A 21,454-nucleotide genomic window follows, 5' to 3' on the forward strand; every position below is an offset into this window, starting at 1 on the left:
TAGGGGGGTTTCTCCATAGCTCTGTTTTTAGCAATAAGATGGCTTTTTAAACAAAGAAAAACTTCTAACTACTACATTATCTACTAAAATATTGTACAACAGGGTTTCACAAAACATTTCCATTAAAAAGCTTTCCTCATTTAAATGTAGAGAACAAATGCTGTTCTCAAGCTTTTTGTTTGCCTCTTCAGAAAGTAGCTGAATTTCCCACTGGGAAGAACATCTAAGAGGCTAATGAGGGAGGCATAGTCAACTTTTTTGGATGTTTGCTGTTCTAATACAAATACAGAATAACAAATGTGAACTATAAAGCAGATGGTAATGTACAGCTCCAAAAGCCTTTGTACAGCCACCAGATCCCAGTTGGTAAGCAGAATAAGAAAGAAAGAAAAAAAAGCTGTTCTTAATACACAGATTTGCAAACAGAAAGTGCATTGGGACAACATCATGGAATCAGTTTGAAATACCATGGTTTAATTTTGCAGGCATCAAAGAATTTGACTATATTTAGATCTTGCAGCAAGGAGAACTGTCCCAAGGTTTTTAAAATGTTCTTGCACGGTTTTGTTTCCATGTTCAAAAGCAGACTGTTCGTGTGGGAGCACGCCTTCATGAGTGACACGGGGACGAGGAGAGAACAGCTCAGGGATTAGGAAAAAAAGTATAAATGCTGCTCTTAATCCAGTTGGGCTATCCATCATCAAATCACAGAGTGGGTTGGCTTGGAAGGGACCTCTGAAGGTCACCCAATCCAACACCCCTGCGGTGAGCAGGGACATTGTCCATTAGATCTGTTTGCCGAGAGCCCCGCTGAACTTGAACTGGAATATCTCTGAGAATGGGGCCTCAACCACCCCTGATGCAAGATACTCCAGATTCCTAGTAAATAAAGGCTGGTATACTTTCATGGAGCTTATGCTCACCAGAGACATGAGCACAGTGTCAGCTATCAGTGGCACCATTCAGAGAAGTTAATGATGTAACCCAATATGACATTGGGCTGGGGGCAGGGAGGGTCATACCTTCTTTGAGACTGTCCTCTTGTTCTGCCACTGGTTGCCTGGGAGGAGACCAACCCCCACCTGTCTACAACCTCCTTGCAGGTAGTCACAGAGAGCAATAAAGTCTCCCCTTCTCCAGGCTAAAAACCTTCCAGGGGAGGTTTAGGCTGGATGTTAGGAAGTTCTTCACAGAAAGAGTGATTGGCCATTGGAATGTGCTGCCCAGGGAGGTGGTGGAGTCACCATCACTGGAGGTGTTTTGGAGGAGACTGGATGGGGCGCTTGGTGCCATGGTTTAGTTGATTAGATGGTGTTGGGTGATAGGTTGGACTTGATGATCTCAAAGGTCTTTTCCAACCTGTTTAGTTCTGTTCTGTTCTATTCTATTCTATTAAACCCCAGCTCCCTGTGGTGGGTTGAAACCTATGACCACCACATTCCCTCAGCCGCTCCTCATAGGGCTTGTGCTTGAGACCTCCCACCAGCCTCACTGCCCTTCTCTGGACACGTTCAAGTGTCTTAATGTCCTCCTTAAATTGAGGAGCCCAGAACTGGATGCAGTACTCAAGGTGTGGCCTAACTAGGGCTGAATACAGGGGCAGAATTGACTTCCCTGCTCCTGCTGGCCACACTATTTCTGATACAGGCCAGGATGCCATTGACAAAAGAAAAAAATAATCTGAGGCCTGTTTTCTGAAGTTAATTTTTAGACTATTTTTTAACTGAACTACCATTTAAAGTACAGTGAGGAACTTCTTAATGACCACAACGTTGCTTTGAAGGATGACAGCCAAGATCTAGTGACGTCAGAGCAAACAAGTTTATCCCAAGGTGATGCTCTTAAAAACCTGTTTTTCAGGCTGCTGTATTTTTTAAAACTGTCTTCAGTTAGTGCTCTGTAATACAATTGTTTGTACTTTGAACACGATTGAGGTCGGTTGCAACAGGCTTTCTTTAAACAGGTGTAGTCCAAACAGTTTTGTGTGCTCAGGCTTTTTAATATGGTTGGGTGTTTCTGGAACCCTTCAAGAGGAGTTATTTTACACTGTCTGTTGGAAGGAAGCACGGAAGGAAAGGCAGTTAAAAAGGTGGTGTGAAGGACTAAAGGTACAAATGGGAGGTATTTATATACTGTTGGTAAATGATGGCTATTGGCATGTGTTTTATGTGTTTAAGCTAATCGAGGTAGGTGTTTAATTCTCAGCTATAAGGAGAAAACCCTGCCCCTCCTTTTAGTCTACATGTCTCTTCAAGTTCACCTTGGGGGGGGGGGGGGGGCGGAAATGATCCAGGGCACTGTTCCTGTTCTGCATCTAAAATAATTACCACAGAATTATGTAATATGGTATCATAGGCATCAGATTTGGGTGATCCTGAAAGTCTCCTTATTTTGTTTTTCAGCCCCAAAATATTCTGCTAACCAGTAAGTCTCCTCTGGGTGACATTAAGATAGTAGATTTTGGCCTTTCCAGGATAATGAAGAGCAGTGAGGAACTGAGAGAAATTATGGGCACTCCGGAATACGTAGGTAAGTTGGTGCTGGAGGAGTGCAGTCTAGTCCAGGCTTCTGGGGGCTGGAAAGAGAAACTGCCTCCAGCTGGTGAAAGCCAGACTGGTCGCTGGGCCCAAAGATCACTTGATTACTTGGATGTGGTACTGCTGTGGAATGTTGAACTGTGAGTGATCATTGTGTGCTCATCTTGAAGGTGAGCGCATGCTTTAGATGACTCCTACCAGCAGTGATAACAAGCACTGAGTCATAGAATGGTCTGGGTTGGAAGGGACCTCCAAAGGTCATCTACTCCAACCCCCTTTGCAGTAAGCAGGAGCATCCTCAGCTAGATTGCTCAGATTAAAAGTTCCAAGTTAAATATTCAGTCTCTGAATATCATCTTTTAGTCTGTGGTGCTATGTATCCATTTTACTTTTAAAGCAAACAAACAAATAATTCCAGGCCTTGAAAACATCTTGAAGCTGTGTGGTATAGCTTTCTGGGTATGAGCTTCAGTGCTGTAGTATGGAATATTAAGATAGTTCTGATTTATTTCATAAGAAATCTGTATACAGATTCCTGAATTGGGAAGGATACTGGCCTGCCTTCAGAAGATGACAGTAAAAGGAAATTATATTTTCTTTACTTCAAACCAGTGAATGATAGTAATCAATTAACTTAAGAGAAGTGTCTTGATTTCAAAAGACAGTTGTGCTTCCCATGGCTTGTCTTTTACCACATGCCTATATAACTCAAATATAATGTTTGCAAGTGACAAAAATAGATCTTGATTGTTTGTGTTGTTTTGTTCCTGAATAGCTCCTGAAATTCTGAGTTATGACCCAATCAGTACAGCGACTGACATGTGGTAAGTTGAAAATCAGTGGTCATTATAACTTACTTCACTGGGAAGCTGGGGGTTTAATGAAAGAGACAAAACCTAAAAACTGCCTTTCTGTTTTTCTTCTAATGCAGGAGCATTGGAGTCCTGGCATATGTTATGCTAACAGGGATATCGCCTTTCTTAGGGGATGACAAACAAGAAACATTCTTAAACATATCTCAAATGAACATAAGTTACTCTGGAGAAGACTTTGACCTCATATCAGAGTCTGCTGTGGATTTCATCAAAACTCTGCTGGTTAAGAAACCTGAGTAAGTCAAGCATCCAGCAGTGTGCTGATGTGTCAGACTGCCTCCATCTGAAATGCAGCAAGTGCTGGCATTTTCATTTGTAAACTACAGGAGAACTTTCACAGAACGTTAGGGGTTGTAAGGGATCTTGAAAGATCATAGAAGCATAGGTGGGGGTTGGTCTCTTCTCCCAGGCAACCAGCACCAGAACAAGAGGACACAGTCTCAAGCTGCACCAGGGGAAGTTTAGGCTTGAGGTGAGGAGAAAGTTCTTCACAGAGAGAGTTGTTAGCCATTGGAATATGCTGCCCAGGGAGGTGGTGGAGTCACCATCACTGGAGGTGTTCGAAAAGGGATTGGACATGGCACTTGGTGCCATGGTTTAGTAGTCATGAGGTGTTGGGTGACAGGTTGGACTTGATGATCTTTGAGGTCTTTTCCAACCTTATTGATTCTGTGATTCTATGTTCACCCTCCTGCCAGATCAGGACTATCTAGAGCAGGTCACACTGGAACGCATCCAGGTGGGTTTGGAATGTCTCCAGAGAAGGAGACTTCATAACCCCTCTGGACAGCCTGTGCCAGTGTTTGGCTATTCATATTTCATTGTGCTGTTACTTTTCACGTATATGAGAAGATAATTCCTCCACTTCCCTCCAAACTCATGGATTCTGATGGTCTACAAGTGTTGGTAATTTCCTCTCTCTCAACTTGGAAGGTTGGTTGGCCACATGGGAGCCTAAACTGCTATTTAAGGATCTATGAAGTCCTTTATTTCCAGTGCTAGCAGTTCATCTCCTTGTGCTGCTGGTCTATCAGCTTGTCTTCAGTATAGTCATACCCTTGGAATAGTTTGTGTGGCTCTCTTCTGCAAGCTACTGGATTTCAAATTCATGTAGATACTTATTTTAACTCTTTCCTCCTTCTCCAGGGACAGGGCAACTGCTGAAGAATGTCTTCAACACCCATGGTTAGAACAGAGTGATAATCCTGCTTGCAGGGCCTGGAGTAAGAGCCCAGGAGAGGAGCCCAGTGATACCACTCAGAAAGATGCAGATTCTGCCTCTGAAAAATCAGTAGATGCTGAGAAGACTGAAGAGGAAGAATCAATAGTGACAGAAGAACTAATTGTAGTGGCTTCATATACCCTGGGACAATGTAGGCAGTCAGAAAAAGAGAAAGTAACAGAGCAGAAGGCCATTTCCAAGCGCTTTAAATTTGAGGAACCATTACTGCAAGAAATACCAGGAGAATTCATTTTCTGAACTGTGTGGAGCTCCACAGCTGTAACTGGAAGGCAGCATTTTCTACTAAACAAAAATATCCTAGCCAAGTGAATTTCTGATATGCAATAAATGTTCTAGGTAAAGGAAAATGTTGAGGAAATGGCATCCAAGGAAAATGTGCCAAGTTTATAATTTCATTGAACAGATAAGCAAGACTTCAAGCGGCTGACAGGAATTTAGCAAAGATTTTGAACAGCTGATTTTTGTTTGCAATTTTTATTTCTGGATTATTTTGTTGTTGGTTGTTGTTGCTCTATAGCAGAGTTGGTTTTGTTAATTGTTCCAGAGTTCTGGAGAAGTTGACATTGGAAGTGTTCCAGTGGCAGGTGTCAAGTGGGTGATTTTGGTGTACGTTGTGGCATTTAATGCAAATGTGTAGTGCAGGGATTTGTTCTTGAACACCTTCTAGCACGCCTGACTTCAGTGGAACTATCTACTGATCTAAAATGTGTACAGGAGGAGAATTGGATCAGCTGGTTGGACGTAGGGTTTTCACAGTTACACCGTCTGTGATTCCTTGTCAAAGACCCAGACTCCTCCGGTGTACAGCCACACAGTGACCTGTGCTTCTCTAGCAAGACATGCACACATCCCACAGGTAAAGAAAAATCGGCAGTGGGGAATGATCACAGGAGTGATGCTGCTTCATGTGGGGGCACAGTGCAGCCCTGCTGGGGGAGTACAGCACAGCCCTTCTCCAGAGGGTGATGAGTTTAAGCGAGTCACTCCTGAGAGCAGAGGAGATAGCTCCTGTCCTCCCCGTGTTGAGTGAAATGTGCTAAGAGAATCCAGCTCATTGTGACTGTGCAGTGTTGATGAGTGGCAAAAAGAATGACACAGGGTCTGATGTAGCTCTGCTGAAGTTATTGAAGTTCTCTCCACTGACTTTTCACCGTGTTTATTCAGTTTGTCCAACTAATGATAAATCAGCCCTTGATTCCACCTCCCCCAGATCCCAGCTGGGGTTTTACTGGGAGCATGAGGTCATTTCTGCCTTCTTTTTGTTCCTCTAACTGCTGCTTTAAGGAAGGAAAAAGCAACCTTAGGCTAAATTGCATAACCTTGTTCAATACAGCTGTGAGATGAGGAAGAAGATACTGCTTCCTCTGAAATGAAGAAGCACAACTCATACCTCGTGCTTCCTAATCACTCTCCCTTAGACACTTAGGAAAAACCAGCATGTGTGTAATGGGGCAGAGTGGGATTGGGGAGCTCTGTGGGTGGGTCGTAGCTCTGAATGGACACAGTCCCTCAGAGGACAAAGCTGGGACTAACTGGGCATCAAAATCAACTGTTTTTTACAATGTACAGGTCTGAGGATCTCAGACTGAGTCCTAGTTTTCTAAGAACTCTTTCATATTGATGCTGTTCCAAAGTTTATGTAATTGAAGTTTAGTACTATTGTATTGCCTACTGTTAACTATTCAACTATTTATTTGGTTTCCTTGTGCTGTTCCTTTATAATAAACCCTGACAACCTTTTCTTGCTATAAAGCAATGAGTATAAACTCCTTAAGCTAGTTTTTCTGGTTTTCCATGTTGCTCCAGGCTTTCTAATTTCAACTGTACTAAGGATGTTCTTACTCTTGTTAGTGACCAGGAGTTCAATGCTCTGTGCTAGTATTACACAAGGAAAATGGCTTGTCAGTAACACAAGCAGTGCTGGGGTGATCTCATTAGCACTGCTGTGAGAATGGGAGAGAAAGCATCAGAAGAGAAGAATACTGAACAAAGGCAGTGTGACACTGAATGGAGCAATGAGCATTCTACAAGGCTTCATTGCCAGTGGTCTGGTTGCCTTTGCTTGAAGCCACATCAGAAAAATTGCACCTAAATTAAACTCTTCAGTTGGGCTTCTTCCCTCTTGGATACTCATGTAGGTAGGACAGCTTCTCACTCATGGAAGACCTTCATACCAGGAAACATCCACCAGTACTCACAGCTGAGCTTGGCCGTGGTTTATATTGCAGTGCAGGATTTTCTTGGATAGCTCTGGCTGGCCATCAGGAGAAGTTAAACAAGAATCCTTGAGGCAGCAGAGCAGCTGTCTTGCCTGTTTCAGACATTTTGTAGGCATGACAGTACTCTTCAAGGGCATCTTTCTTTTACTGCTCAGTTATTTGCCCAAGACAATTTGCTTGGCTGAGGGGCCATTAAATTACAAAGCATTGTGCAAGATTACAATTTCTGGCACCTTCTATCACCTCTGTTTTGAGACCTTTTTCCCATTTCCACACTGCCACGCTTTTGCAAACCTCAGCAAAGCACTGAGGACAAAACTCACATCCCACCCTTACAGAACAAGGTAGCCATACCTACACACCTCGATGTGTCATACCTCATGGGTCCTCACAGCAAATCATTTGAGGGGCATAGACCTGACTGAATTCCTATTTGTAACCACAGATCAGGTCTCAGATGGAGACTGGTACTGATGAGAGAGAGCAGATGAGCAGCATGCATCTGGTCCTGCAGTTACTGGCTTTAAATGTATGACAGTGATGCTTAACCTGCATAAATAAACTTACATACTGAACTACAAGGCCAGCTTCCCTTGGAATGGCTGCTTTGACATGTCCAGTGGGCTGCATTTCTGGGTTTCACTTTTTGTGCCTTAAGGTGGTTTTGTACAGTTGTTTTTTAATATTAAGAATTTGTATAAAGTTGTGAAAGTTTAATAGTATAAATTATAAACAAGGCAGCCGAGACTGGCCCCAGAATGGACAGTCCTGGCTGCAGGACTGTCAGCCTGTCAGAGGTAAAGCCGTTTCTGTTCCACTGTGAGGGAGACTGAAGCTGTAAATGAGGCATTCTTACCCTGTGCTGCAGAGAGGGGCTGGGGAGGGTTTGAGAGGCTTAGTTACTAGTGAAGCAGGACATGAAGACTGGGAACAAATCACTTGCCTTGTGAAGAAGAGCTGGTTTCCTGCAGCTGCAGGAGTATAGAGGGCTGCAGGGACATATGCAGTTACCTGAAAAAAGCTTGCTTATGCCTTCAAGTGTTTGTGGGGTAGGGGTGGTTACAGAGACCGAGTCAACTCCTCAGACCTTGTGGTCAGTGCTCTGTCCCCACGCTCCAGACTGGGTTTCTGCTGGCTGCCTTCATAAGGCTGGGAGCATGACTGCTGTTTGCTCAAGCGCAGGAAGCTGTAGAGAATGGAAGTGCATATGTGCTTGGAGCTTGCTGCAGAGCTGCTATTGCTATGGTTCTGATGCAAGACATGAGCTCTGTCTAGGCAGGGTAGGTCCAGGCCTGTGTCTCTGTTGCAGTTGTTGGAATTAACAGCAAACATCTGGTTGAAAACAAAGCCTTACCTCCTCTTGCTAAGTTCAGCTTTAAGCGAGAGGCTGTAAATGTCATAGCCATTAAACTAAAAGTTCTAGAAAATAATCTGTTTGGTTTGTTGTTTGGGGTTTTTTTGGTCCAAAGCTAAATTTGAATTTTGGTTTGTTCCACTTCTTACACCTTTTACCTGAGGGCCCCTAAATACAAAAGGATGAATTCCATCTTGCAATCTTCCAGGTGAAGCTGGAGAGCTCTTAGGTAGGAAATGCAAATTAACTTCCCCTTTTCCACTGGTGGTGCTGGCAGGGGCCAGGAAAGAACGTGAGCCTTGCACCAATTGATTCCATGGTTTAAGAGCTCTCTCAGATATTTGATGTTGCTGTTCCTGGAAGACAGTTCAACATTTTAAAGAAATAGTGCCAGTTCATTGTACTTCATTGACAAGGTGTTTGGTGTTTCAGGAATTTTACAATAAAAGACATTTTGTTTTCTGAAGGGCTGCTGAGTCTTTTGTCCTTCATGCATTGGGAAACACTTTAACGGATATTTTTTGTTAAAAAAATAAAAAGCATAGGCTGCTTTCTTCAAGGCAACATTACTGATTTGAAACCAGGTTCCAGAAGTGAGACTGGTTTGTCTGGTGCGGGGCAGCTGCGTGGTGACTGGGATCAGTGCTAAAGCACAGTGCTGCGCTGCAACCCACTGCACCTGAAACACTTCTGTCGTTGGAGCCTGCACACGCTCACACTGGGCTTGGAGTACTGGCTAAAAATACATTGTCAAAGCTGAGTGGTAACATGTTAGATGAAGTCTCTTGCTGCAGTGTCCTTGCTTTTCTCCAAGGCGTTCTGTAAGGTTCTGTTTCTCAATGCTCCTCTAGCAGGATTGCTGCTGTGTTGGTTTTCTGAATCACAGTTTGTGCACCAACTACAAAATGCACCAATAATCTTTTCCACGCTAAAGCTGTCTTCTTGCACTGTACTTCATGACACAGCCTTTACACATGTTGTGTTAAACTCTCATTTGGACTGATAAATAGAACTGTGGAATCATAGAATCATTTTGATTGGAAAAGACCCTTGAGTTCATCAAGTCCAATTATTCTCTAACACTGCCAAGTCTGGTGCTAAACCATGTCCCTCAGACACTCACATCCACCTAAATCCTCCCAGCTTGGTCGGTTGTGTTGGTTGGTTGGTTGTTTTTTTTCCTTGGTGTATACTAAGCCTAGAAACATACTGACATCAAACTTAGGCCTGTGAGTTTAAATGGCTGGCAGGTGGGAAATGACCTGCCTGGAGGTGTGGGGTTGGGAAACAGGATTTGTGCATCATTGGCTGCCATCTCAAGTAGGGTGACTGTGCATCTGGGACAGGATGGAGCAGATGCAAATCAACATGATTCCAGGTTTAACATATCAGACTGAAATCACAGAATCACTAACATTGGAAAATTACCTTTAAGAGCATTGAGTCCAACTGTAACCCAGCTACCATGACCTTTAAACTATATAGTGAAGTGCCACAATCTATACGCTTCTGGAACACCCCCAAAGATGGTGACTCTACCATCTCCCCAGGCAGCCTGTTCCAGTGCCTGACTCCCTTTCCTAATATCCAACCCAAAATTCCCCTGGCACAACCTAAGCCATTTTCTTTTGTCCTATTCTTAGCTGCTTAGGAGAAGAGACCAACATCAGCCTCACTCCAACCTCCTTTCAGGTAGTTGTAGAGAGCAATAAGATCTCCCCTTAGCCTTCTCCTGACTAAACAGCCCTCGTTCCCTCAGTTGCTCCTTGTACAACCTACCCTCCAAACCCCTCGCCAGCCTTCTGACTCTTCTCTTGACACTCTCCAGGACTCCAGTGTCTTATACTGTGGCACCCAGACTGAACACAGTACTCAAGCTGTGGCCTCACTTCCCTATTGCTGTTGTCCACACTATTGCTATTCCAGGCCAGGATGCTGTTGGCTGCCTTTACTGCCTGGCTCTTCTTCAATGGGCACCACCACGTCCTTTTCTACCAGGTTCCTTTCCAGCCACTTTGCCCCAAGCCTGGAGCATTGCTTGGGGTTGTTGTGACCCAAGTGCAGGACCCAGCACATGGTCTTGTTAAACCTCATCCCAGTGATCCCAGCCTGCTGATCTAACCTATCCAGATCCCTCTGCAGAGCCTTCCTATCTTCAACCAGATCAACACTCCCACCCAACTTAGTGTCACCTGCAAACTTGATAAAGACGTGAAACTTTCATATCCCCACCCCCCCCAACCCAAAGGTGCACTCCAAGGTGTCCAGAACTGTGTTGTCTGCCTGCTGTAACTTCCTGTGGGGAAGTCAACTAGATGCTGGGTGAAAAAACTATTTCCTCTTCTGTACAAAGGCATTTCCTTCTCTAACACCGCTTCATTGCACCACTTGCTCCTGTTACAAGACAGCTGGCAACTGTATAGCTTTGCAATAGTAAAATATTTTGGTTCCATAAAAATATATCCTGGAAGCTTTATAAAACAGGAAGAAAAAACCTTCAGGTCCATGTAGGTGTGATAAAAACCTCTCTTAATTAAGAAAATGTTCAGAAGCAGAGGACTTGGGTTCACAACAGTTGCTGAAAAATTAGGAGAGGAAGGGGAACTTAACTACTTGAAGGGATTTTCTTTATTCCTGTAAACACAGAGAACTAAACTGCATTGAGTCTTTGCTTGCTGTACTACCGGTGTCACAGCGAAGCTGGAGAGGTGTTGAAATCAGCATGCCCCAGCTCTTCAGGTGATGTGCAGTCCCAGCAGACAGCCTGACTTCCACAGGGGCCCTTTTAGCTAACCCCCACAGCTGCTGGGGTAGCACCTTCCTGTGCTACCCTGTGAGATCCAGCTGGGCTGGTTGCTGAATGGAAGCTCTTGTCATGGGTCTCTGCAAGCAAGGAGAGGCAAAGGCTGTCTCTCAGAAGTTACTCAGTAAAGGTGCTTGCTTTTAAGTCTTCTAGGAAAGCCACTTAACAGAAGCTGCATTAGACTGGTCAAAAACCATTGGGATTCCAGTACTTTTATATGCTTGGTGCTACACAAACCCACCAAAGATGTTTGGCCAGATGTCATGTGCCTTCCAAAGTAGCATCAAGAATATGGCAGGTCTTCATCGCTACTGGTGTTACAGGACTGCTGCGGGCCCTGCTGCAGGGAACTTTTGGAGCAAGTTTTGCTCGATACACAGAGGAAACAGTGTGGACAAGATGCAGGCAAATGGCAGGGAAGAACTGGGTGCATTCTCATTTCTAAATGGGTGGTGAATCCAAACAACTGATGGTCCCTGTGCAATGTATGACATCTGCCTGAGCCACCAAGTGTGCTGGCAGGCCCCTAAGTTGGACAAAACCTCATTACTACCTGAAGAAACAAACCCAAATGGAAACTCATCAGCTCATTTAGCATTTTTGAAGCCATTGCTTTACAAACATCTGGTTGTATACAGCCTCTGCCTGCTGGTTGAGTTCATCAGGCAGGTGCAAGGGTAGCAGTCTGCTAAGCAGTGTTTGTTGCTCCTCAGTTGCAAATTAAAGTCTTGCCCTGAACAGCCTGCTGCTGCGATAGTTTCCTTGAGGGTGATGCTGGCCTGGCAGAAGCTATTAAAATCAAACTAGAGAGTAAGAAACAAACATGCAATCCAGTAAAGGAGGACTATGGTGGTTTCAGCCACACCAGCAACTGGAAGAGGAACTATGCAGATTTTTCAAGCCAATTTAAAAGAACTCCTTTAACATCTTGAAAATGATCAAGATGATTAAAGGACTGCAGAACTGGTCAGAAGGCTGAGAGCCCTGGAATTGTCAGCCTGGAGAAGAGAAGACCTGGAGAGGATCTTATCATTGTGTACAAATACTTGGGGAGGAAGCGTAAAGACAATGGATTCAGGTTATTCTCAGTGAGTGGTACCCAGTGGAAGCACAAGAGGCAATGGGCACACACTGAAACACAGGAAATTCTTGTGTTCCTTACACATAAGAAAACCCTTCTTTTGCTGTGAGAATGGTTGACGATCAATGCAGCTTGGCCAGAGGTTGTGGAGTCCCCATCTTTGGTGATCTTCAAAACCTCACTAGACCAGGTAATCTGCTCCACATGATCCTGCTGTGAGTGAGGATTTGGACTAGATGATCTCCAGAGGCTCCTCCTGACCTTAATTGCTCTGTGATTAGAACTAAAGAATGGCTTTCTAAAGGAGTTTAACTGGGGTCTTATAGCAAAAGATGAATATTTTCTCAATACAAATGAAATTATTGTCCAGACTGCTCTTAGGTACACGCAACACAATCGTAATGAATTGGTGCTTCAGTGACCTAATGATGTTAAACACAACCTGATCTGCTCCACTGTTCCTTAGACAAAAAAACCCACAACTGCAAGGGGAAGAGTGGTGCCCAGGTGTCCTCTTGAAGTTATTTAGGCTTTCAGCAGCTGCTGGCAATTCTGAGACCTTTGCTCTCCCTCTTTTCCTGACATGCTGCAACTCTCTTGGCTGCTTCTGCTGCACCTGTGTCCCCTCTGAAAGCAGCCCTGTGGGCTGTGGTGTATTTAATGGGAGCCACATGGCCAAAGCAGCTTGGCACTGAACACATCAGCTTGCTGGTTTTGCTTTTTCTTTTTGAACATGTGCATCTTAAAAGAGCTCAAACATGGAGAGGAAGCGGCTTCTGAGGCTCTTCAAGGTCAAGAGGTAAGGTACTCTGTGTTTGCTGACTATTAGGTAGTAAAACAAAAGCAGGGATTTGAATGTGATTTTGCTCTTGCCCCAGTCCACTGATTAGCTGGCTTCCACCTTCACCCATGGCTTTCTTCCTTCTCCAGGTTTAGATTTGATTTAGAGGAATATTGGTGTGATCTGATGATGCAGCCCATTCTCATGTCTTTGGTCACCCTGTGGGTTGGTTAGAATGACCAGGAGCACTCAAAGAGGTGCTCTGCTAAGTCTCTAGGGGGAAAGTGAGAGACAGAACTTCTTTGCAAGCTCTGCTTCCCCTAAGCAAGGCAATCAAGTTTCTAGTGTTGCTGGTAAGGTCTATGTGGGGATACATCCCTCAGACCTGGGATAAGCAGGGGCAGAGCTGGCTGGTGGTATTGTGATGTAGCAATTTGTGAAGCCAGACCAAGACCATAGTGTGTGCTGCTCAAGTGACAGGATGGTGGTGAGCAAATGCTGTGTTGTTGCTTGCAGTGGTTGCGACCCAGTTTCTTGGACACTTGTACACCTTGCCCCTACTGCAGGTCCCAGGCTTTCTAAGCTGACAGCTGTGACAAAGGACAGGTGAATAGCACCATGTGCCAGATGCTCCTAGCACAGGCTAGGGAGGGACAGCATAGGCTGGGGCTGCTTTCCACATTCATTACTCCTTTGAAGATCAGTAACAAGTCAAAACTCAGGAAGTGGTAACTGACAGATGTGAAGCAGTTGATTTGACTTTTCCTTGCTAACTGCTTAATTCCCCACCAGACTTCTTCAGTGACCAAAGGCCAGAGCTGACCAATCTCTGAGACACTGGGTGGCTGGGAGATGTCCACACCTCCCAGCTGATATTCTTGTTAGGTGGGCTGCAGTAGAGCAGGGCTAATGGCTTTAAATTATGTGGTCTGTATTTTGTTTTGTGAAACCAGGTAGCTGTCTCTCCTTGACTCATCCCAAACCTTCCCCTGGCATGCTGGGCATTTGGATGGGCTGGAGCAGACCTTACAAGTGCTGTTCATCTTGGCAGCCCTTCATGAATCCCAAACTAAAACTGAGGTGTATTGTTTTCTGAAATAGTTTGTCAAAGATGCCTTGGGAGGAACGTGGGGAGGGAATGGAGTGGTGTAAGCTTTGCCTAGCTGCAGCTTGATTCAGCTGCTCTGGTTAAATCCACAATCATCTTGTGGACTTTCTTACTTCACAAGTTCCTAACTTGCACTCTTACTAACACTTCAAGGCATGAAGGCAGGATAGTTACTCAGGTGTCTTCAGTGCCTCAGCCTGTGCCTTAGGCTTTGCAATGCTTGGTTTGGGGCAGGAATTGGGTTTTATTTTTGTCAGTTTGGTTTTGTTTTGTTGTTGTTGCAATTCTCTACCTGATTGACAGAAGCAAGGCACAATCAAAATCTCCTCTGCAGTCAGAGTGAACCATGGCAGCATTTTACCCGTTCTGCACCTCCTGAGTGCTTTCCCCGCTGAGTAAACGTGACCTCCTGATCTCGTGTTGGGTGATGCTGCTGCGAAGCAGTGGTTTCTTCTGAGTAACCTGCAGCATGAGTAGCAAATCTCTTCCTGGAATTCTTAAGTTATGATGAGTGGCCTCAGCTATCTCATGAGCTGCTTAATGATAACTGTGAGGGTGTAAATCCACCTGATGTGTGACATTCCTTAGGAGTGGAAGGGGCTACTGCTGAGCTCCACTTCTGCTGCATTAAGTTGCACCTTGTTGAGAAATAGGGGAATTGATTGAAGCAGGTTTGAGAAGCTGACTTAGTCTTCTAGCAACGACAGAGCAGCCCAAGTGTCCTGCCTCTGGTCTGCAACTGTAAACCAGCTTCATTTTTCCTGGCAGTTTGTTTGTTTATTTCAAATTGGTGCTACCAGCGCACACCCCCCACATGACTTCTCTGAAACAGCAAGTCTGTTGCAAGGTGTTTATTTCGGGCTTCTGATGAACACAGGACTAAAGCAGCAAAAGAAAGAAATGACAATGAGGAGGGCAGTCTTGGGGAGGACATTGTCTACAGAGCGCCGCTTAAGTGAAGCTGCCACTTGTGACAGCCTTGTGGATTCGGGGACACAGCAGGATGCAATCGATTAATAGCTCCCTCAGCTCAGCAGGAGGTGGAGGCGCAGCTGCCTTTGGTTTTTAGCCTTCTTGCACACCAGTGCTTTCCGCTGGCGAGTGGTAAACGGGAATACTCCGACCATCCTTCAGTTTCAAGGTGACATCCTGAAGGCACCAGCTGGCACAAACCACAGGCGATTTTAAACTTGTTTCAATCACTTTTAACGTAGTGGTAAAACCAGCATAGAAACAGCTGGCAGAAGAGAAACAAACCATGCCCTGCATTCACTGCTCTTAAATTCTCCCATGTGTTTTAAAGTCTGGTTTGTGAATGCCAGCTCCTGAAAGCTGTTTTCCTTAATAGCACAGCCCAGATTTAAAAGTCTGGCTTGTGTGTTCCTGTTTGTTACAACTCAACTCAAACCCCGCCAGCTATTTTTAGATAGGACATTCCTCCCCCGACCCGTTGCCTTTCTTTCTCTCCATCCTGCGGGTGCATTCCTTGCTCCACTCCTCTCCAGCCTGGGAGCCAGACTGTGTTGCTAAGGAATTATCCTGGCTTGGAGGAGTTGGAACACTGTGTGATCGCTCAATGTGACTGCTGAAACCCTGACAGGGTACCACAGTGGTTACTCAGAGAAGGGAAAACTGCATTTGTTAGAGACTAAGGAGGAGCCTTTTTCTTCTGCTCCAAACCCACTTCTGTGAGGCTGCTCATGCTGATTGCCAGCTGGGAATCATAGAATTGTTTTGGTTGGAAAAGACCTGAGGGAACTGGTATTGTCTGCAGAAGAGGAGGCTGAGGGGAAACCTCATTGCTCTCTACAACTCCCTGAAAGGAGGTTAGGGTGAGGTGAAGGTTGGTCTTTTCTCCTTAGCATCAAATGATAGAATAAGAGAACATGGCCTCAAGTTGCACCAGGGAGCTTCAGGTTGCATATTATGAAAAAATGTGTTCCTGCAAGAGTGTTCAGGCATTGGAACAGGCTGCCCAGGGAGGTGGGGGAGTCACCATTCCTGAAGGCATTAAAAAAATGTGTAGAGATGGCGCTTTGGGACATGGCTTAGTGGGCATGGTGGTGGTGAGTTGACAGTTGGACTCAATTTTAGAGGTCTTTTCCAACCACAATAATTCTATGATTCTGTGACACCAAGTCCTGCCTGGCCCCAAGTGGAGCTGTGCACAGAAGTCTGCATATAGAAGGAGATGTTGAAGTCTGACAGATTTGTCTGCCACAAACCCTTTTACAGAAAATGTTTTTGGTTGGGTGTTGTTTTTTTTCCTCCCCTCTTAAGCTTTCAGGGATGCCTGAAGAGCTCATTTTAGACCAAAACTGAGAGAGATGCACACACTCAATTACTGCCATAGCTTAACATCTTGCAAGCTTCAGTCATCCTCACAGTAGCTCAGTCAGATGGGTAGGAACAGTTATTTCCCTCCATCTGTGAGGAAGGAATAAGGAGGAGTGAGATGAGAGCCCAGGCCCCAGAGAAGTGTGGTGTGTGAGGACGGTGGCTGGGGACCTCTGGCATATCTCTGCTCACTAGGGAGGAGGCCAGAGCTGGCCAAGTCTCTCAAGACCCAGTCTAGCGCCTTCCATCATTCTACACCTTACTTCTTGTAGCTATTTGGAAGAGAAATCTAGTAAATTATGCTCATCTATTTATGACAAGAAAATATCACCATATGGCCATCAACACCCAAGCAAAAGTGTTGGAGCTTGGGTTTTCTAAATAGAGATAACAGAAGTGCTTAACATCTCCAGCAACAAGGATTATGGGAAGAGCTTTGTGTCTCAGACTTTCCTCTTTTGCAGTGGAAAGTGGACTTTGAATTCATGGAGTAATCCTTTGCTCAGGTTGGAGAAATCCACTTACCTTTGACAAGGATCAGGCTTTCTCATGACAAAAATGTAAGGTTGCTACTAGATGGTGTGGGATCAGGGCATCCTCCTGCTATAACCTCTGTTCTAGCACTTTTTTACACTGATGACCATTTAATGGATAGCTTGGAAAAACCCACACAGCCTGATTGGGGGTTTTGGGTGTGGTTTTTTTCTCCTGTTGACAGGCTAAGTCATTCCCCTGCAGCAGTAGGTAACACGACTGGAGCTAGGGCTTCCTCTGTGCAATGGGCTCTGCACCTCCCTGGGGAGGAAGGAGGGCTGGGAGGAGACCTTGGCTCAGGGGATTTGTTTGTATCCTGAGCTATAGTTTGCAGGATGCCCTTCACACAAATGAAGGGTCTGTGTGGCTCTTCTGCCTGTGTGCACAGGGATGAATTGAGTGCATCCCTCAGCTAATTCCTTTTGTTGAGATTGTGCAAATAGCTTTTCACAAGACCTTCAGACAGTTGTTTCTGCTGCTTCTGTGTGTGTGAGCTCAGCAGCACAGGTGCCCAGAGCAAATATCCTGCTCCAGCCTTTTCTCCTACCTCTTCTCTCCCTGTGTGTATACGTTTCTCCTGGCACCTCCTCCAGTACTCACCGTTGATGGGAATGATCCATCTCAGAGTTAATGTAGAGATAGCCTGCCGATTTTGCTCCAGACACTGGCAATTTTATCTGCAAACATTAAAGTATGTTAAGGATTCAATGAAGCATGTTATGAAATTGAATCTGTGAAATGGACACTTAGTCCTTCTGCAAAGACTTAAGACCTTCCTAAAAACTTGCTGTATTTCAGAGTTTCCTTAAGTTTTCCTAGCAGCTATTGTGTGCATGGCTACACAAGTGTGCCTGCTCTGCCACACATTAATCTCTCTCTCTGCTGAAAGAATGTGCTGTGTTGCAGCTGCAACCTCCAGGGAAAACCACTTGCTTCCTGAAATATTATGAGCCTTTCTTTACCAAAATGCATGGTGATGCAGAGGTGACCTGTACTGTTAAAGCTTCTCATAATCACAGCAGCCCTGTAGATTTGGATCCTCTGAAGATCAGTCCCTCAATGCATCAAGGCAGTTGAGATGTTCAGTGGTGTATAAGTGAGATGTTCAATGACGGTGTTGGGTTGATGGTTGGAACTGATCACAGAATCATTCAGGTTGGAAAAAACCCTCAGGATCACCGAGTCCAACAGATAACCCTACTTTACAAGATTCACCCCTAAACCATATCCCCGAGCCCCACATCCAAGTGACCTTTAAACACATCCAGAGTTGGTGACTCAACCACCTCCCTGGGAAGCCCACTCCAATGCCTGAACACTGAAAAAAAGTTTCCCTAATGTCCAGTTTGATGATCTTAGAGGTCTTTTCTAAACTAAATTACTATGATTTTTTTTTTTCTTGAGGTTACAAATTCTATCACTCAGTTGTTGAACAAAACATGCTGGGAGCAGCAGCAGTGGCCACAGCTAATTGTTTGAATGAAAGAAATGTGTCTTGGGTGCAGTATCTGCTGGTGGGAATGCAATCGCCACGAGAAAATGCCAGGGGTTCTCCAACAGGGCCAGAAGCTGGAAATCATAGAATCACCAAGGTTGGAAAAGACCTCAAAGATCAAGTCCAACCTGTCACCCAACACCTCATGACTACTAAACCATGGCACCAAGTGCCACGTCCAATCCCCTCTTGAACACCTCCAGGGATGGTGACTCCACCACCTCCCTGGGCAGCACATTCCAATAGCAAACAACTCTCTCTGTGAAGAACTTTCTCCTCGCCTCCAGCCTAAACCTCCTTGGTGCAGCGTGAGACTGTGTCCTCTTGCTGATTGCCTGGGAGAAGAGACCAACCCCCTCCTGGCTACAACCTCCTTTCAGGTAGTTGTAGAGAGCAAGAAGGTCTCCCCTGAGCCTCCTCTTCTCCAGGCTAAACAATCCCAGCTCCCTCAGCCTCTCCTCATAGGGCTTGTGCTCGAGGCTTCTCACCAGCCTCGTTGCTGCAGAGTCAGTAAATCAGTCTGTGATATGATCACTAATGATGATCATTAATACCAGTGTATTCCATGAGAACATCAATCTTGGTGAGTGTGAAAAAGCAGAGAAGAAAGTTGGTGGTTTGTGCCTTGGGTGAGGTCAGCAGAAGGCAGGGTTTGACTTCACCCTGAGTCACGCAAGCGACCGGCATTCTTCAATAGTGACACAGGCAAACATTGGTGGGTCGGGTTCTCTCCTCTTCAATTAGCAAAAGAGGGTGTGAGGGAGTTTTGCACACTTTTTGGTCTCAGATATGCTTCCTGGTAGAATCTCTAGAAGCTGGGAAACTGGGGAATGTTTTGGCCCATGTGATACCACATGAGTGAAGCACAGCTGGAGTAAGATGGAAAGTGGAGTTTTATGTGAGTTGCTTAAAGACTGATTTTTTTCTTGCCCTGACAGCCCTTTTCCTTCAGTGTGCCATCTGTCCTGTTCTTTAATGCCCTTGCTTGGGACCTTGGACTCAGAACTACTCACTAGGAGGCACAAAATGATTCATATGTGACAAGATCCCTCACTGAGGGACCTGAAGAGGTCACTTAGCAACATTTTGCGTCACCAGCAAAACCAAGGAAGGGCAGCCAGCCCTGAATTAAGGGCTGAAGACACTGATGCAGAGTCAGAGACGTCAGAGAACTGAGAGTGGAAGTGGACTTGTGTTTGTGAGCCCTGGGCTGACGCAAGGCAGCCTTGCGCAATGCCTCAGCAGGCTGCATGGTGTTCTCCAGCCACTGCGTAACCCCAGCTCCCAGGCCTGTGCCAGGCAGCTGCCCTCCGTGGCACAGGCGTGCAGATGCATTTCAGAGCAGCACCATTTGTGCTGTGCCACGGCACAGCTCGCACGTGGCTGTGCATCTCTGTCCAAAACTACTGTGAGATGTATCCATGGGGAAAAGGGAGGCAGCTGCTCTTTTAAAGCTGGCTCTTTCTGCAAATATCTGCAAAGAGGTGGGGGTTGGTCTCTTCTCCCTACTAACAACTGATACAGGACAAGAGGAAATGGCCTCAAGTTGCACCAGGGGAGGTTTAGGTTGGATGCTGAAGTAAACTTCTAGACTGAAAAGGTTCCCAGACTGGTACAGGCTCCCCAGGGAAGTGGTTGATTCCCCATCTCTGCAGGTGTTGGAAAGAAGCAGAAATGTGGTGCCCAGGGACCTAGCATAGCACCAGACTTGGTACAGTTAGCTAACAGTTGGACTCACAAGGGATGATCTTCAAGGTTGTTTTGGTTTGTTTTTTTGGTGGCATTTTGTTTGGTTATTTTTTTTAAGAAAAACACCAAGATTCTGCAATTCTATGGAAATTATTTTGTGGCTTACTGTAGTAGGAGAGGGACTGACTGCCTTGGGAGCCATTCTGTGATGTGCCCACATAGCACAACATGAAGATGCTGCTCTTGCTGTTCCTAGTCCTTCACTTTAGACTGTAGATTTATGCTCTGGAAATCTGCTCCTCTTCCAAATCAACTGCCAACCCATCCTACTGCCTTCCAGTGCTCCCCAGTGACTTGTGACCTGCTGAAACCCTTGCTGGCTGATCTCTTGTCACTTTGGGAAGCCACCTTGTGACACCCTCAGCATTACCTGTGCTCTCTCTGTGTCCACACGATTGCTCCCATCTGTCAGCCGGATGTTGTGAACCTTGAGCGGGGGGGCACCCAGGGCTTCTAGGGCATCAGGGCTGCTGTGCAGTTGCTCCAGAGCCTGCTGATAATACTGGGTCCGGGCAAAGCTTTCTAGGTGAGAGAAACATAGTAGTGAGGAGACTGTCCGCTTCAAATGTAAGTCAAAAAAAGGATGTTTCCTCCAGACTACATAACCTTCCTAAAAACCAGTCCAAAACTATTAACTAGGAGAAATATGGCAGGGGGGTTGGACTTAAGATGGTCTTCAGAGGTCCCTTCCAATCCTACCAATCTGTGACTAGAAGAAAGGAAGAAATACCTCCTTACATCAGAGAAGCAGTGCTGAATTGTAATGTTATTCGGCTCAGCTAGGTGAAGAGGGCTCTGAATATAGCCTGTTCCATACTGAAACAGTTCAGCTTATGGTGGTGTCTCCTGCTCTTCAGCTGTTTGTACCTCACCTAAATGGGACCAAAAACCAAAAGAGGGAGGGGAGAGAGAATAAAAGGTGCATTTCTGAAAATGTGCTGGATGTAATTCAATTGATGATTATTTTTTAAAATTCTGTTCCTCCTTCAAAAAGAAAAGTAAAATAATTTAAGAATAGAAAACAGTTTGTAGACATTGCTGTGAGACAGGAACTCAGTGCTGTGGAAAACTCTTGCTGTGGTCTTGATACGGCTTTTCAAGGTGCAACCGTGAAGCTGAAGCTCCACCCATGGATGCTTTGATAGGGAGGCACACAGCACCGCCAGGATGAATGGTCCAGTAGCAACAACAGCACAGTGGACTGGATGCTGTGGTGTTGGCACACAGAGGACAGTTGTAGGAAATGGCTGTTGATCAATGGTTACTATACACAGCTGAGAAACGCTGTCCACTGGTGACCACCACACAGCGCAGAGCTGTGGGGCTGGAACTGTGCCC

General features: G+C 45.4%; 2 protein-coding genes across 2 annotated transcripts in view; one reads left to right on the forward strand and one right to left on the reverse strand.

The window, feature by feature from the left end:
- Positions 1–8,686, forward strand: part of STK17A (serine/threonine kinase 17a) — a 30,870-nt gene extending 22,184 nt beyond the window's left edge. The window contains exons 4-7 of the mRNA XM_054160979.1: positions 2,403–2,529; positions 3,313–3,361; positions 3,469–3,648; positions 4,559–8,686. Coding sequence (XP_054016954.1) covers positions 2,403–2,529; positions 3,313–3,361; positions 3,469–3,648; positions 4,559–4,892 — 690 coding nt within the window. The 3' untranslated portion in view covers positions 4,893–8,686. The remainder of the gene's footprint in view (positions 1–2,402; positions 2,530–3,312; positions 3,362–3,468; positions 3,649–4,558) is intronic.
- Positions 8,687–14,837: 6,151 nt separating this feature from the next.
- The window catches only part of LOC104298258 (cytochrome c oxidase assembly factor 1 homolog), a 56,401-nt gene continuing 49,784 nt past the window's right edge, over positions 14,838–21,454 (reverse strand). Inside the window, exons 6-8 of the mRNA XM_054161374.1 lie at positions 20,487–20,638; positions 17,473–17,549; positions 14,838–15,163 (exon numbers count right to left, since the gene is read on the reverse strand). Of these exons, the coding sequence (XP_054017349.1) occupies positions 15,067–15,163; positions 17,473–17,549; positions 20,487–20,638 (326 nt within the window). The 3' untranslated portion in view covers positions 14,838–15,066. The remainder of the gene's footprint in view (positions 15,164–17,472; positions 17,550–20,486; positions 20,639–21,454) is intronic.

The sequence above is a fragment of the Dryobates pubescens genome, chromosome 4, assembly GCF_014839835.1.
Source record: "Dryobates pubescens isolate bDryPub1 chromosome 4, bDryPub1.pri, whole genome shotgun sequence".
Lineage (NCBI taxonomy): Eukaryota > Metazoa > Chordata > Aves > Piciformes > Picidae > Dryobates > Dryobates pubescens.